The 12,888-nt window shown below is 41.7% G+C and overlaps 1 protein-coding gene across 3 annotated transcripts in view; it reads left to right on the top strand.

Moving 5' to 3' along the window:
• The window catches only part of CPEB3 (cytoplasmic polyadenylation element binding protein 3), a 132,186-nt gene that overhangs the window by 60,466 nt on the left and 58,832 nt on the right, over positions 1-12,888 (top strand). For all 3 annotated transcript variants that reach the window (XM_083149334.1, XM_083149332.1, XM_083149333.1), the window contains 2 exons: positions 4,136-4,226; positions 10,341-10,397. In XM_083149334.1, coding sequence (XP_083005460.1) covers positions 4,136-4,226; positions 10,341-10,397 — 148 coding nt within the window. The remainder of the gene's footprint in view (positions 1-4,135; positions 4,227-10,340; positions 10,398-12,888) is intronic.

Below are 12,888 nucleotides of genomic sequence, written 5' to 3'. Positions count from 1 at the left end.
GGATTCAATGCCCGTCCAAGGACAGCAGAAGAAGGCTCTGATCTTTTGAGAGCGAGTCAATCAAGTTAAATACTATATTGTATTATTAGAAGGCCTGTCTCTCTCATGGACAAAACCTGTCTGGTCCGGATGTATCGGCAACAGCAGGATATCATTAGTACGTACTGCGACCATCTTGGAATATAGTTTAATATCACAATTTAGCAATGCAATGGGTCGATAATTATGACAGTACAAAGGGCCTTTTCCAGGCTTGGAATTGTTACTATTCGTGCTTCTATCAGTTTGGAAGGGAGAGTACCCATTGAAGATATCAAATTAAATGGGTACTGTAAGTCAAATATGGGGTCAGAAGATCCTGGAATGTAATGTAAAAGGCATTAATGAACCCGCCCGGGCCAGGAGCCTTACTGCAGGGTAGAGATTTAATAGCAGTGAGGACTTCCGTAGAAGTCCAGGGTGCATTCAAGGCAGATAGCTGGTCAGAAGAGAAAGAGAGAGGGGAGATGTAATTTATCAAGAAAAGCGGAAATCGACGAAGCAGTAGGTTGGCTAGTTGTAGGATCTAAATTGTATAATTGGGAATAATAGTGTGCAAATTGGTTAGGAATATCTCACGGATCAAAATTTTCTCCTTCGACAGGGTAAAGATGTGTTTCATCTTATTTCTTGCTTATTGGGCAATGAGTTTACGAGCTAGCATTTTACCGGCTGAATCAAGGAGTAGCAGCTTATTTTTAAGCTATGTTCAAAGTATTGCTTGTTCACTTCCCTACCTGATTGTGCGGGCTGTGTTGGAATGCTGTTAGCACACTCTATAATATCACTTTTTTGAACCAAGCCTACCAGATGAGCACACACAGCAATTTAAAAAGACCTTTTATATTGTAGGGAATCGTAAGAATTGTAGTAATTTAGATTGTGCACAACCATAAGTGAATGCAGTTAGAAAAAAAATCTAACGTATTTTTTCACCAAATCCCCAGTATTCGACAATAAATGGTTTTCCCGATAGCGCAGAATAGTCCTTACATTGTAAAAACTTTAAAAAAGCAGGTGATTACAGTCCAATTGTCCAGCCATATTCCTCAAACAACCATTTAACTTCTCATATCAGATATTTGACATTGATATTTCTTTTTTTTTCAACTTGTATATTTTAACAAGGATCAAAAGGAGGACATAGAGCAGTATTGCACAGCATAGGAACAATATTTATCACAATTTAAAATTGTAAAAAACAGCATTTACCGCAATTCATTGGGAATCAAGGGGTTCAATATCAGCTCTCCATCAAACAGGTTACCTTTCCAGAGGGAATAAGGTACAAACCAGAGTCCCGCAAATTGGAAACGAAGGACTGGTATTAATTCCATATGGGTTGAACAGTAGATGCGTTCCACAAATGCTTGACAATATACAGTAGAAGATATTATTAAATATTTAGATTTTCTTCATTTTCCATAAATTATATGTCAATTCAGTGCCAATAAAGTTCAAAATGTCTAAATCTAAAAACAAATAGAAACAATGATTTGATAAAAGGTAGAATTTTATAAGAGGCAGAAATTTTGATAAAAATGTAGATCAAGCATAAAAAAGATATAATTATGGTCATAATATATCCATGATTTATTGAAATCCCGATTAAACAAAGGGCTATGCAGAGGAAAAAGTACAGTAGTTAAAACTGTAATATCTAAAAAGGTTAAACTATAAAAAAAAACATTTTAAGTCCCTGTTAAGACCATTGGGGACCAAGTTCTTTATTTTATAGATCCACATCATCTCCACGTTAGATAGTCTAACCTCCAGATCCCTACTTCTCCATGTTGGTTTTATAGTTTGTATCTAACTTAACAATTTTAAAATTCCCTGGATGGGTTTTTAAGGGCATAGATACTTTGTGGGGTTTTTTTTTTTTTTTTTTTTATATTGTAGTTATGTTCAGCCAGTGTGTTTTTAAATTTCTGCCGATTTTGCCTACATAAATCTTACCACATTTGCACTTTAATGCATAAACACCTGATGGGAGATGCTCACCGGTGATTGAATATCCCCCTTAAACTCTTTAATTTTACTTTGGCCCTTTCTGTGCGGCACATCATACTCGTACCACACCTATGGAAGCCATGACTTCTGTTGCCTGTTCTTGGATTAAGATTTATAGCACCGTGTAAGAGTTTAATCATTAAGATTAGGTTCTCGTCTACATATAAAATATGTTTTTTTTTTTTAGGGATATATTTGCCTAAAATGGGATGTTCTCTGTTTTTTAGAAAGCATCAGAAAATTTTATTTACTTATATTGAGAATTATAGCCACTAATAAAGGACCATTTCTTTCTTTTTTTTCGTAATTTTTGTGTTTTCTAAAAGTGTTTTATGTTCTATTCCTCCTTTGACTCTTTCTTGTTCATTTCTTATCTGAGTCGCATCATAACCTTTATCACTAAAACGCTTGGACATTTAAATTAGCTGATTGTCACACTTAATTACTTGTACAGTTGTGCTTCACACATAGGAACTGGCCATACATGGCTGCATGAAGCCATTTCCTATGGTAGATTGTAGGGAATCGCCCATATGCGGCCCCCTATGTTTTTAGGGAATCTGGCCCCCTACATTTTTGGGAATCCCTCTCATGTATTAAACTGCTAAAGTACTGCCTATCCTGAATTATTCTGTGTAACCACTATAAAATGGGGTTTCTATAGGGTTATTTTGTAGGAATTAACGTCTCGTACAGACGTAAACAATTATTAATTGGCCACTTATTTGTTTTCTAAAGTATAATAAGTATTGTTTTATGGTTGAATTAATGCCTTTATGCAGGTTTGCAGTGCTGCCTCATGGCTGTTTCCGGAGCAATTACGGAGATGCACAATAACTGTTCTGCCATTAGGACACATTAGGTTCTCAGTTAATGGCGCCCAATATGTACTGCTGTAGCAAAACAGGATCCGAACATTTACCCAGCATGCAATATTCTTCCGTAGAACTTAAGTGTGCCAATACCCTAAGGCTTCACAGTTGTGTAAACTGCTATTTTATAAAACTTAATGGACTTTTTTTTCTTAAAATATATCTAGGGTATCCATTTGATGGCTCTATGGCAGGGGTGGCCAACCCAGTCCTCGATCTACCAACGGTCCACGTTTTCCAAATCACCTAGCTTGTGCATGGCGGTAGTCATTACTAACTGTCACATTCCCCAGACCACCTAGCTGGTGCAGGGCTGTAGTCATTACTAACTGTCACATTCCTCAGATCACCTAGCTGGTGCACAGCTGTAGTCATTACTAACCGTCACATTCCTCAGACCACCTAGCTGGTGCACAGCTGTAGTCATTACTAACCGTCACATTCCTCAGACCACCTAGCTGGTGCACAGCTGTAGTCATTACTAACCGTCACATTCCTCAGACCACCTAGCTGGTGCACAGCTGTAGTCATTACTAACCGTCACATTCCTCAGACCACCTAGCTGGTGCACAGCTGTAGTCATTACTAACCGTCACATTCCTCAGATCACCTAGTTGGTGCACAGCTGTAGTCATTGCTAACTGTCACATTTTAAAACATGCTGCATTCATTCCTACTATAGAGCCACAGGTTGTCTGATGTACAGGGTTGGCCATGCCTGCAGTATTGGTGTCTAGGTCTATAGTCAATTGGTCAACTTGAAAAAGATCACCACATGAACAGGTCGACATGAGCTGTATTCCCCCCCCCCCCCCCCCTCCCTAATTTTTTTGGACTTTTTCTTGCTACATCCACGTGGACTCCAATTGGGAACAGTAAAGTCTGAAACATGGCGAGTGAGGTACTACACATAATTAGGGGTCCATGTCGACATTGACAATCAAAACTTACAAACCTTATGTATACCTTTTCATGTTTATCTTTTTCATGTCGACATTTTGCTTGTGTTGACATTTTGCCTGTTGACCTATTCATGTTCTACCTATGCACTGTTGACTCTTCCACCCACACCCTTCACCGGACGCTCCTGCTTTTCATGCGGTATAGGAGCACCATGAAATGTATGTCTGCTTAGACTTATAATGTACTATATTTGCTGCTGGCATAAAATTGTTACATCATACATCTACCTTGTTCAATTTATCTTCCAGGACCGGAATAGGCCCTATGACTCTTTCAACTTGCACTCTTTGGAGAACTCATTAATGGATATGATAAGGACTGATCATGAACCTCTAAAAGGTAAATCCCTCTTTGGTAGACAGTTACTTTTTAATGCTCATTGGGAAGGGATGGCGTATAATTCCCATGACTGATGTAGGCCGTGGTGGTGTTGAGTACTGATATTCTTGGTGTGCAGGACACACATGCGGAAGACGCGGTACAAGACAGTTGTATAATTCACTGTATATTCATACTTATAAAGGCTTAATAATTGGGACTGTCTGCAGTGTGACTATTAGTCTAGGGCTGACTCTATGCAGTAATCCCCCATCCTTTTGTCTAGTTGTTTGTAGTCTACACCAGAGCTTCCATTCATAGACACAATTACAATGAACATCTAATAAGGAAATCATAGTTTAACTATCCCATGGGTCAGGCTGGTGGTTACCTGCGCTGAGGTCCTTGATTGCTGCAAACTGGACTTTGTGCTACTCAAAGTCATAGTCATCAGCCATTAGAACCCTTTCCTTCCTCCTCGCTGGTTTTGTCCTCCATTCCAGTATGTAGGTGACTACATTGGTTATTATCAGTGTTTTTGTGTAACAGGTAATTTTTCTATTTTTTTTTTTTTAAATGACTGAGGTTAGTTGCCATGAGTTTTATATGTAATATAAGTGTGACTCCCCCATGAGCTAGTATAAATGAACACTCTCTGTATAAGTGATTTTATACAGCTACAGATTATTTTCTCTTCAGAAGCGGAACAGTACATTTACTGAAGGATAATTTAAATCAAATCACCCCCACCCCCTTAATTTCAGGCTGGCCGATGACCGGCACTGGTCCAGTAGCCTCTCCCCACTGCCTCTGTTGTAATTTCACCCTAGCAATAAAGTTTTTTTCAGTAATCACCTTGCTTCTATTCCCTTACCAATGCAGATAGTATGCCTGTCTGTACAGATCTACAGTATTGTCAGACATGGGGAGGGGTACGCAGGACAGAATCATGTTACTAAACTGGCTCATCCTAAAATACTTTAGTTGTGTCCCCAAAGGGGAGCTACATGCGAGTAAACCAGTGTTGTAGTAAGGCAATGAAATAAAGCAGGGTGGTTGTTGAACTACCTATCCCAGCATGCCCTACTACAGATTTTCTATTTGGCCATACTAAAACTGTTGCAGGGCATGCTGGAATGTGTAGTGGGTTTTATTTTATTCTCTATGTTCTATCACATTTCTATCAAATCTTCTCATGGTAATGAATGATTTGATAAATAGTGGTCATTTTTCCCACTGAATCATTAACGAAAAGTACATTTGTATACTGAAGACCTATTCACAGAAAAAGAGCATCATTGGGATATTTTTCTATACTGTAGTGTTTTTTTTTTCTTTGTACAATATAGTGTCAAATTGTATAGTTGCTTCATCCACAGGTCACTGGTTTCAGATCTGTTGCCAAGCAACATACCATCATACACTTTTATACACATCATATGGGAAAACACAAATGACATTCGTATTCCTTTTTGTAAAATGATTGTAAAATTCACATGAAAAATCTGGTTGCGTCCAGGAAACTGTTGGGTGTCCCCAATGCATTCTTGGCCCAGATGCCGCAAGTTTAAGTCTCCCCTGACTGACTTAGCTTTGCGAGCAGGGGAAAAATCATTTGATGGTCGGTTCACGGGCGGGTCGACGTTAGAAGCGATTTTTCGCTGCTTAGCAAGCCAACCAGAATCAGCCTCTGAGTAACCTCTATTGAATAACATAACCATCCGCTCATTTAAATTTTACTTTTTTTAATTGTGTATTTTTTATTGCATTTTCAAAGCATAGAAACAATCTAACAAAATTCCGACAGAGACATAGGAGATAAATCACATAATGATAAGTAATCTTGCAAACATGCACAGAATGAAGCATGAACATAGATAAAGTAGACAGTTTCGACATCCTTTACTTCTAAGGATATAATGCAATACCCGAAGGCGCCATCCGGGCATATACACCAAAATAGAAGAATAGGTCATAATCACATAGTATTTTTATAAATGGTACTGTAACAATATGTGAGAGATTTATCGGAAAATTAGTCTACTGTCGGAAAGTCTAAACCCACTGACCCTAACAAAATAATACCCCCAAAAACCCAAATCAAACCTCCCATAAAACCCCCCACCCTGTACAACCCTCCCCCAACTAAGGCGTACCTGGATCCCATTACCTACCCTACTAGCTCCCTAAAACTATACTAAACTACCTGACTGTCCCTCCCCCCCCCCCCCCCCCCCCCCCCTTAATTACAGGATATTATATCAAGGATACATCAGGGGTAGTGGTCTCAGACCTAACATAGTAACAGGCCATAATGTGACTCCCCTACCCTCTTCAACAATGATAGTGCGCACGTCATGTAGAATGTTTAGTGCAGGGTTACACGTTGTACACTAAAAATGTCCATGTCAAGGAAATATACAGGATATACATATTCACAAGCAACATTAGGGATGAAAAAAGATATATATATATCAATACTATCAATCCAGCCAATTCTCAAAACCATATAATAAGGACCAAAATCAGTGTAAATAAGAAAAATAATAAAGTCTTAAGCAGAGCATGAGAGGCATCTTAAATGACCATATAATAGTCACTAATCCGGCCAAAACTCCAGCTCCTGAAATGACAGAGATAACCAAATGACAGCCCAGTTTATTTGGGAATAATCAGGAGAGCGTCCAGGATATATTATCCAATATTGTAAGCCCCACACATCTAGCGCTAGAGGCCGGTGGAGTACATATGGGTGAACAATATCGGGAATAAGGTAGTCGGATATGGAGAAATATGAGGCCACGTATTTGAACGAGATCACTGTGAAGAGCATAGATGAGGGGTACCAAGGAGTCTCAAACCCAAGGGGATCCATCACAGAGAGCCCATCTGAGGTGTATGCATATACAGGCACTGCAGGGGTCACAGGGGCATGGCACTTAGACAGGATCTTCATATCTCCGGCAATAGGCTTATCAGGAACATGGGTAGCAGAGGAATCAGCCCCCTGCATATCAGCAAGCTCATTAGTAAGCCGGTCAGAGGAGGCACATACAGCCAGCAGAGTGTGTTGAACAGATGCTTCCATCATTCTGGGGTGAGCAGTAAGAGGACATTTGTCTGGGACAGGAGAGGCAGAAAGGGTTATCTTCTGGACATCAGCAATCCTATCAGCAAGTCTGTCCGCTGAGGCAGATATAGCCCTGAGAATCAGCTGTACATCCATCACAGCGCTTACAATGTACACAACCAGGGTGTTGAAGAAGATTAGGCAGGCTGCTGTATACGGATCTTAATAGATTACAGTTTGGTGATGGCTAGCACATCACCAACCATTCAGAGAGAAACGGCAGCAGCAGGACAACTGACTGTAGTCTCACCCAGGCGCAGATGTGGCAGATATAATATGGACCCTGCACATTCAATAGATCATACAGCAAAGGCACCCACTGAGCCCAGTGCAGGAACAAGATGAGGAACCCAGCGGTCGCAGGAGTAGGTTAGCGCAGGCACCTCAGCTCAGGGGCCCGGTGGGCAAGATGGCGCCGGCGTCTCCGTGCGTCCGAGCAGCGCGCCTCAGGAGGCGACTCCCGCTCTCCACCGCCAATCTTCCGGAGGGTCACCAGGCACCTCCACCCCCCGAGACACCCGCCGGGGCACCAGCGCATATAAGTCACAGGGCCGCACTTCAGCCGTCAGAAGATCCAAGATGGCGCCCGCACACGGAGAGGGCGCACCAAGCTCAGCAGGCAGCCCGTCCGATCTCCGTGCGCCGCACAGGAGGATCACAGGAGGCGCGGGAGACACAGGAACAGCTCCGGAGGCAGTAGAGGTAAGAATATAGCGTCCAGGGGTCCCGGGGCAGGATATGTATAAAGGATTGTGTCGGAGCTCACAGTCCCCGCACCCGCTCACGTTGCCGGCCAAGCCACGCCCCCCCCCTCATTTAAATTTTACCCTGTAGTGATGTGACATTAATAGAGACAGGGCCCAGGCGGTTTCGTTGGGTGTGGTATAACACACAGACAGTCGGGATTCTGACAGTCATTAGCCCAACGTTGGAATCCCAATTGCACAGTGGTGGGAGCCCAACATCGGGGGTAATGACTGTCAGAATCCCGACTGTTGGTAAGTCGTCCGGCACCCGTTTCATTACAGTGGAACCATTTGCCATGAAAGACTTTCTGTTAGTAATGTTTGGCCAAATTGAAGAACCAGGTAGCACGTTTTGTTTTTTAATTGGGAACAGTACAGTGGCCAGGCTATGACTTGTTAATAATATTATGTTGTAAGCTGTCGTACCTCTGGTTTATTTCTGCGACATGCGGTTTTCTTGGCAGTCTGGACAGTGTTGTAGAATGATGGCTGTAAACAGAACTTGTTTAAGTAGTCAAAAACCTTTTAGAGCGGATTAGAATATTAGCAGCCTTCATTGTTATTTGACTTGTAAGGCGCCACTCTTCTGCTGCGCCGGGCAGACTGTATTATACTGTAAATCACACAGAATACAATACGAACATTATAGCAGCGCACGTACATACAAGAACATTACAGTCCTATAAAACACAACTTAAACAAGTGGATGGACTGCTATAGCAGCTCTTGCATAGTCAGCAATGCTAGGGCAGTGGTTTCCAATCTTTTTTCTCTTGAGTACCCTTTGATTAGGCTTTTCATTTAGGAGTGCCCCTTCTCAATTTGAAATATACACAGTACTTACCAGCGGAGTGGAAGTGAGCAGTGTGTGTGGTCAGGAATCGGGTCCCTCTGCGTCTGGGTGCTGGCTGTGTACTGTCTCCGGGGTTCCCGCGAAGGCCTGTAGGATTAATGGCGCTGCTTCCTCCTCCCATGTCAGTGTGAGGCAGATGAACGCTAATGTCTGAGGGCAACGCGGGTAGCTCCTATTGGATTGCTGGTCAGGCAATAGCACATGGAGATGCAGTTGACGCTGCAGAGTGACCACACCACGTCCCTTCCGGTTCAGTCTCCATGGCAATGGGAGACGTCTTCTGCCTGTGTGCAGGCTCCTATGCTTCACGCCGCACGCAGTAGGACCGGATGGCGTGATGATTTCAAGGAGAATACATACATTTCAATATATGTGTTCACACAGTGTGGCAGTGCCTTGGTGGTGTTACGGGTCCCCCCATCATCTGCAGTGTTTGTCTAGGTCCCCCATCAGAAGCTGAGACAGCGGCAGTTAAAAAAAATAGTAATGAAAAATGGGCACGACCCTTAATGGCCCACACGCTGGTACTTGTGGTTCTCCAAATACTAGCATGTGGGGCAGGCTTGCAGGGACTTGTAGTCCCACTGTAAAAGACAATATTACTTAATGCACAAGCTATCAACCCCGCACCCACCGCCCAGAGATGGGGATTGATAGCTTGTGCAGGAAGTGATATACGAGTAACACGTTCTCCCAAGGCAGCAGAAGTTCCGACACTCTGCAAATGATAAGTTGTAGTCCTTGTATATAATCCTGGGCGATAGACTGTACGTGTGAATGGCCAGTAGTGCGCATACACAAGGCCGTCCTGCGATAAAAACCTGCTACTGTTTTTTTTTTTTTTTTAAATCGCTGACCGTTCGCAAAGTGATGGAAACCTGTGTTTGTGGGTGGTAACCAGCCGTTTTCTGGGAGTGTCATGGAAAATGAAGGCGTGCCCAGGCATTTGGTGGGTGTGTATGACGTCAGCTCAGCCACCAAGAAAGTCCTGGGCATAGTCTGCACACAGGGGATAAGAATCATTCAGTGGTGAGCAGCGCTCAGGCTTGCATGAGCCGGGATTTCAGTCTGGCCAGGCGGCATGTACCCGACCACCGGGCTCTGAAAATGAGCAGCTGTGCGACCAGGTGTGAATCCGGCCCATTGAATGTGAACTAGTTCCCAGCTCAAAATGATGGAACAACATAACAGTAGTGTCAGCCCCGGTGGCTGTGCACGGGCAAACTGGGCAACACTTACAGTAACTTGCTATGTTGGGAGCCATTTACTGGCCACCCCCCTACCGCCATAGACAGGAAGAGTAGCTACAGCCTTCTATTATATTAGATTGTGTTCTTTTGCCTGTTTGAACTGTAAAATGTGCTGCTGTCTGGAATTAATATTCTGTGTTTTTTTTTCTTTCACAGCTCGAATGGGGATAAATTTCCATCACCCAGTAACTGATAACATAATGGCACTTAACAGTAAGTTCCTGAATTATTGTTTTTTTTTTTTTTTACTGTTTTGTATCTACAGTTTACATTACAGTTTACATTACTTCGCTATTTAGAACTGTAAACTCTATTTAAAGGGTATATTTTGGTAAAAAAAAAAAAAAAAAAAGATTTTAATGGTATACTGAGGGCATAATATACAGTATACAGTATATATTTTTGTTTCGGTATATCCTTCCCTATTCTGGGAATCCGATGCATGCATCTGAAAGTGTTCCTGGATTTGTGTCAGATGTGTATTGTGTTATGTTTGCAGTGATCCACTTTCAAGTGTTACATATTCTTTTATATTAGGTCACTTACTAGTTGCCTCTGAATTTGTGGGTTATTGTGAAACCGGCAGAAGAATTCGGTTTGAAACTTAATAATGGGTTTGATCTGCATTTATAATGGTTAATTCCATTCACTTGCTCTGGTATGCAAGTACCCCAGGTTTGTGGATTTTTGCACATAGCCCAATGAGGCTTCACCCAAAAATGGTTAAATCCGACAGTAGCGCAAATGTAAGATAAAGGCACATGTACTCACGGCCACAAGTAATTCACCACTTGATTGACGTGACCCCATAGTGTTGGTAACTTCTTTGGCATAAATTGACTAATCTACTGAGCAGCAAGGATAGGGATCAGATTGTAATTATTTGACCTTCGTTTTGCAGGGAATAGTTGTGGACAATGACATGGGGGGGGGGGGGGGGTGTCTGTTATGGAGTAGCACACCAGAAGTTTTCCCTCACACCCCATATTGGTGTGGTATCCGGACCCTAGGTCGACACCCTATGGTCGACAGTCAGTAGGTCGACACCACTGAATGGTTGACATACTCATGGTTGACAGGGTCAAAAGGTCGACGCAAGTTTGTCATGTGTTTTTTATTTTTTTTATTTTTTTTATTGTGCCGACAGGCAGTATTTCATGCCCTACCATCCACTATGGCATGGCGGGAGAATAAAATAGTGAGCCAAGCGTAGCAAGGTACCATGCCCAAAGAATGGCGAGCCATGCAAGGGGAAGTGGTGCATTTTTTAAGTGTCCATGTTGACATTCGGGACAAAAAAAAAAAAGTGAAAAACCTGTGTCGACCTGGTGACCTTTAGACCCCATCAACCATGAGTATGTCGACCATTCAGTGGTGTCGACCTAACAACTGGTGTAGGGGAAAACTTGCCTTGTTGGCACTACAGTAAATACCCGGTATCTGTGCAGCGGGCATTGCAGCACTTACCATGCACTCTCCCCCCCCCCCCCCCCATAGCTTGTTATATGGTCTTGGGAAAGAGCTGTCCCTTATAATGAATTGCTCCCACATTTGGCATCGCCAAGCTCCCTGTTCTTCATTACAAGCAGACAATAAAATACATTAATTCCTGATTCTGTCAGAAGTTAAGTGAATTTTAATATGAAACTACTTACGATCATTAAATGTTTAATGACTTTGCCTGGGTTAGGATCTGAGTTAATTGGATCAAAATCAGTGTAAATTTTGTTCCTTTTAATCACTTTATAAAACTGTTGGCTTCATTGCTCCCTATTTATCAGATGGTGCCAGAGGGATGGTATTACGTGGCATTAGGTGAAACAGAATACCAGCACATACTATTATTATTTTTATTGATCCTCACAATAAAAATAATCCCCTTTTGCCTTAAACTCTAGATCAAGTGGTTGATGTGTTAAGAATGTGAAACTAGTAGAGTAATTGCCCATAGCAACCAAACCAGTTCAAGGTAGCATTTATCAAATACTTTCTAGAAAATGTATTTTACAAAGCTGATTGGTTGCTACTGACAATGTCTCCACTGTCCCTTTTCTCTACTCTGTTCACTGCTTGAAATATTAAGCACCATATTTGCTTGACACCGTGAGCTTCATTTAGATCCCAATGGTATTATGGCCTGTGTTACAAAGCACTGATGTTATATACAAGGTGGGGAGACTAGCACTGACTCAGCAATCAAGTATTATGTCTGTAACCAACAATAACTTTAATAATGGATTCTTAATATCCTACACATTACTTAGGTTGGTGGTGCTCCCATGAGTCATAATATGAACTATTATACAAGAGGAGAAAAAAGATGACTCTCTTTGTTGGGGCACAACTTGAATTTAAAATATATAAATTTTAATTGGTATACGTTAAAATATAGAACTCACTACAAAAACCTCCAAAACTAATAGGGTTATTAATAAAGTCTAATGAGAAAAAGGAAAGGGCAAGGGGGGAGAGGAAACGAGTATTGCTTTTGCTGATTGTATGACAAGGCAGAAATAAGCTTTGTCACAGTATCAGAGAAATTTATGTAAATATAAGTGAAAGATAATAAAATAAAAAATATAAATCAAGATAAAGGTAAAGGTATATATGTATCAGCCTCGGTCAGATATAATCTCAATGTAGGGATATTCTCCCATGAGATACATTGATAGCCTGGCTGATGTTAATTTTTAATTGATATGTG

The sequence above is a fragment of the Crinia signifera genome, chromosome 6 (assembly GCF_055691185.1).
Source record: "Crinia signifera chromosome 6, ASM5569118v1, whole genome shotgun sequence".
Lineage (NCBI taxonomy): Eukaryota > Metazoa > Chordata > Amphibia > Anura > Myobatrachidae > Crinia > Crinia signifera.
This window is presented reverse-complemented; position numbering and strand designations above follow the sequence as displayed.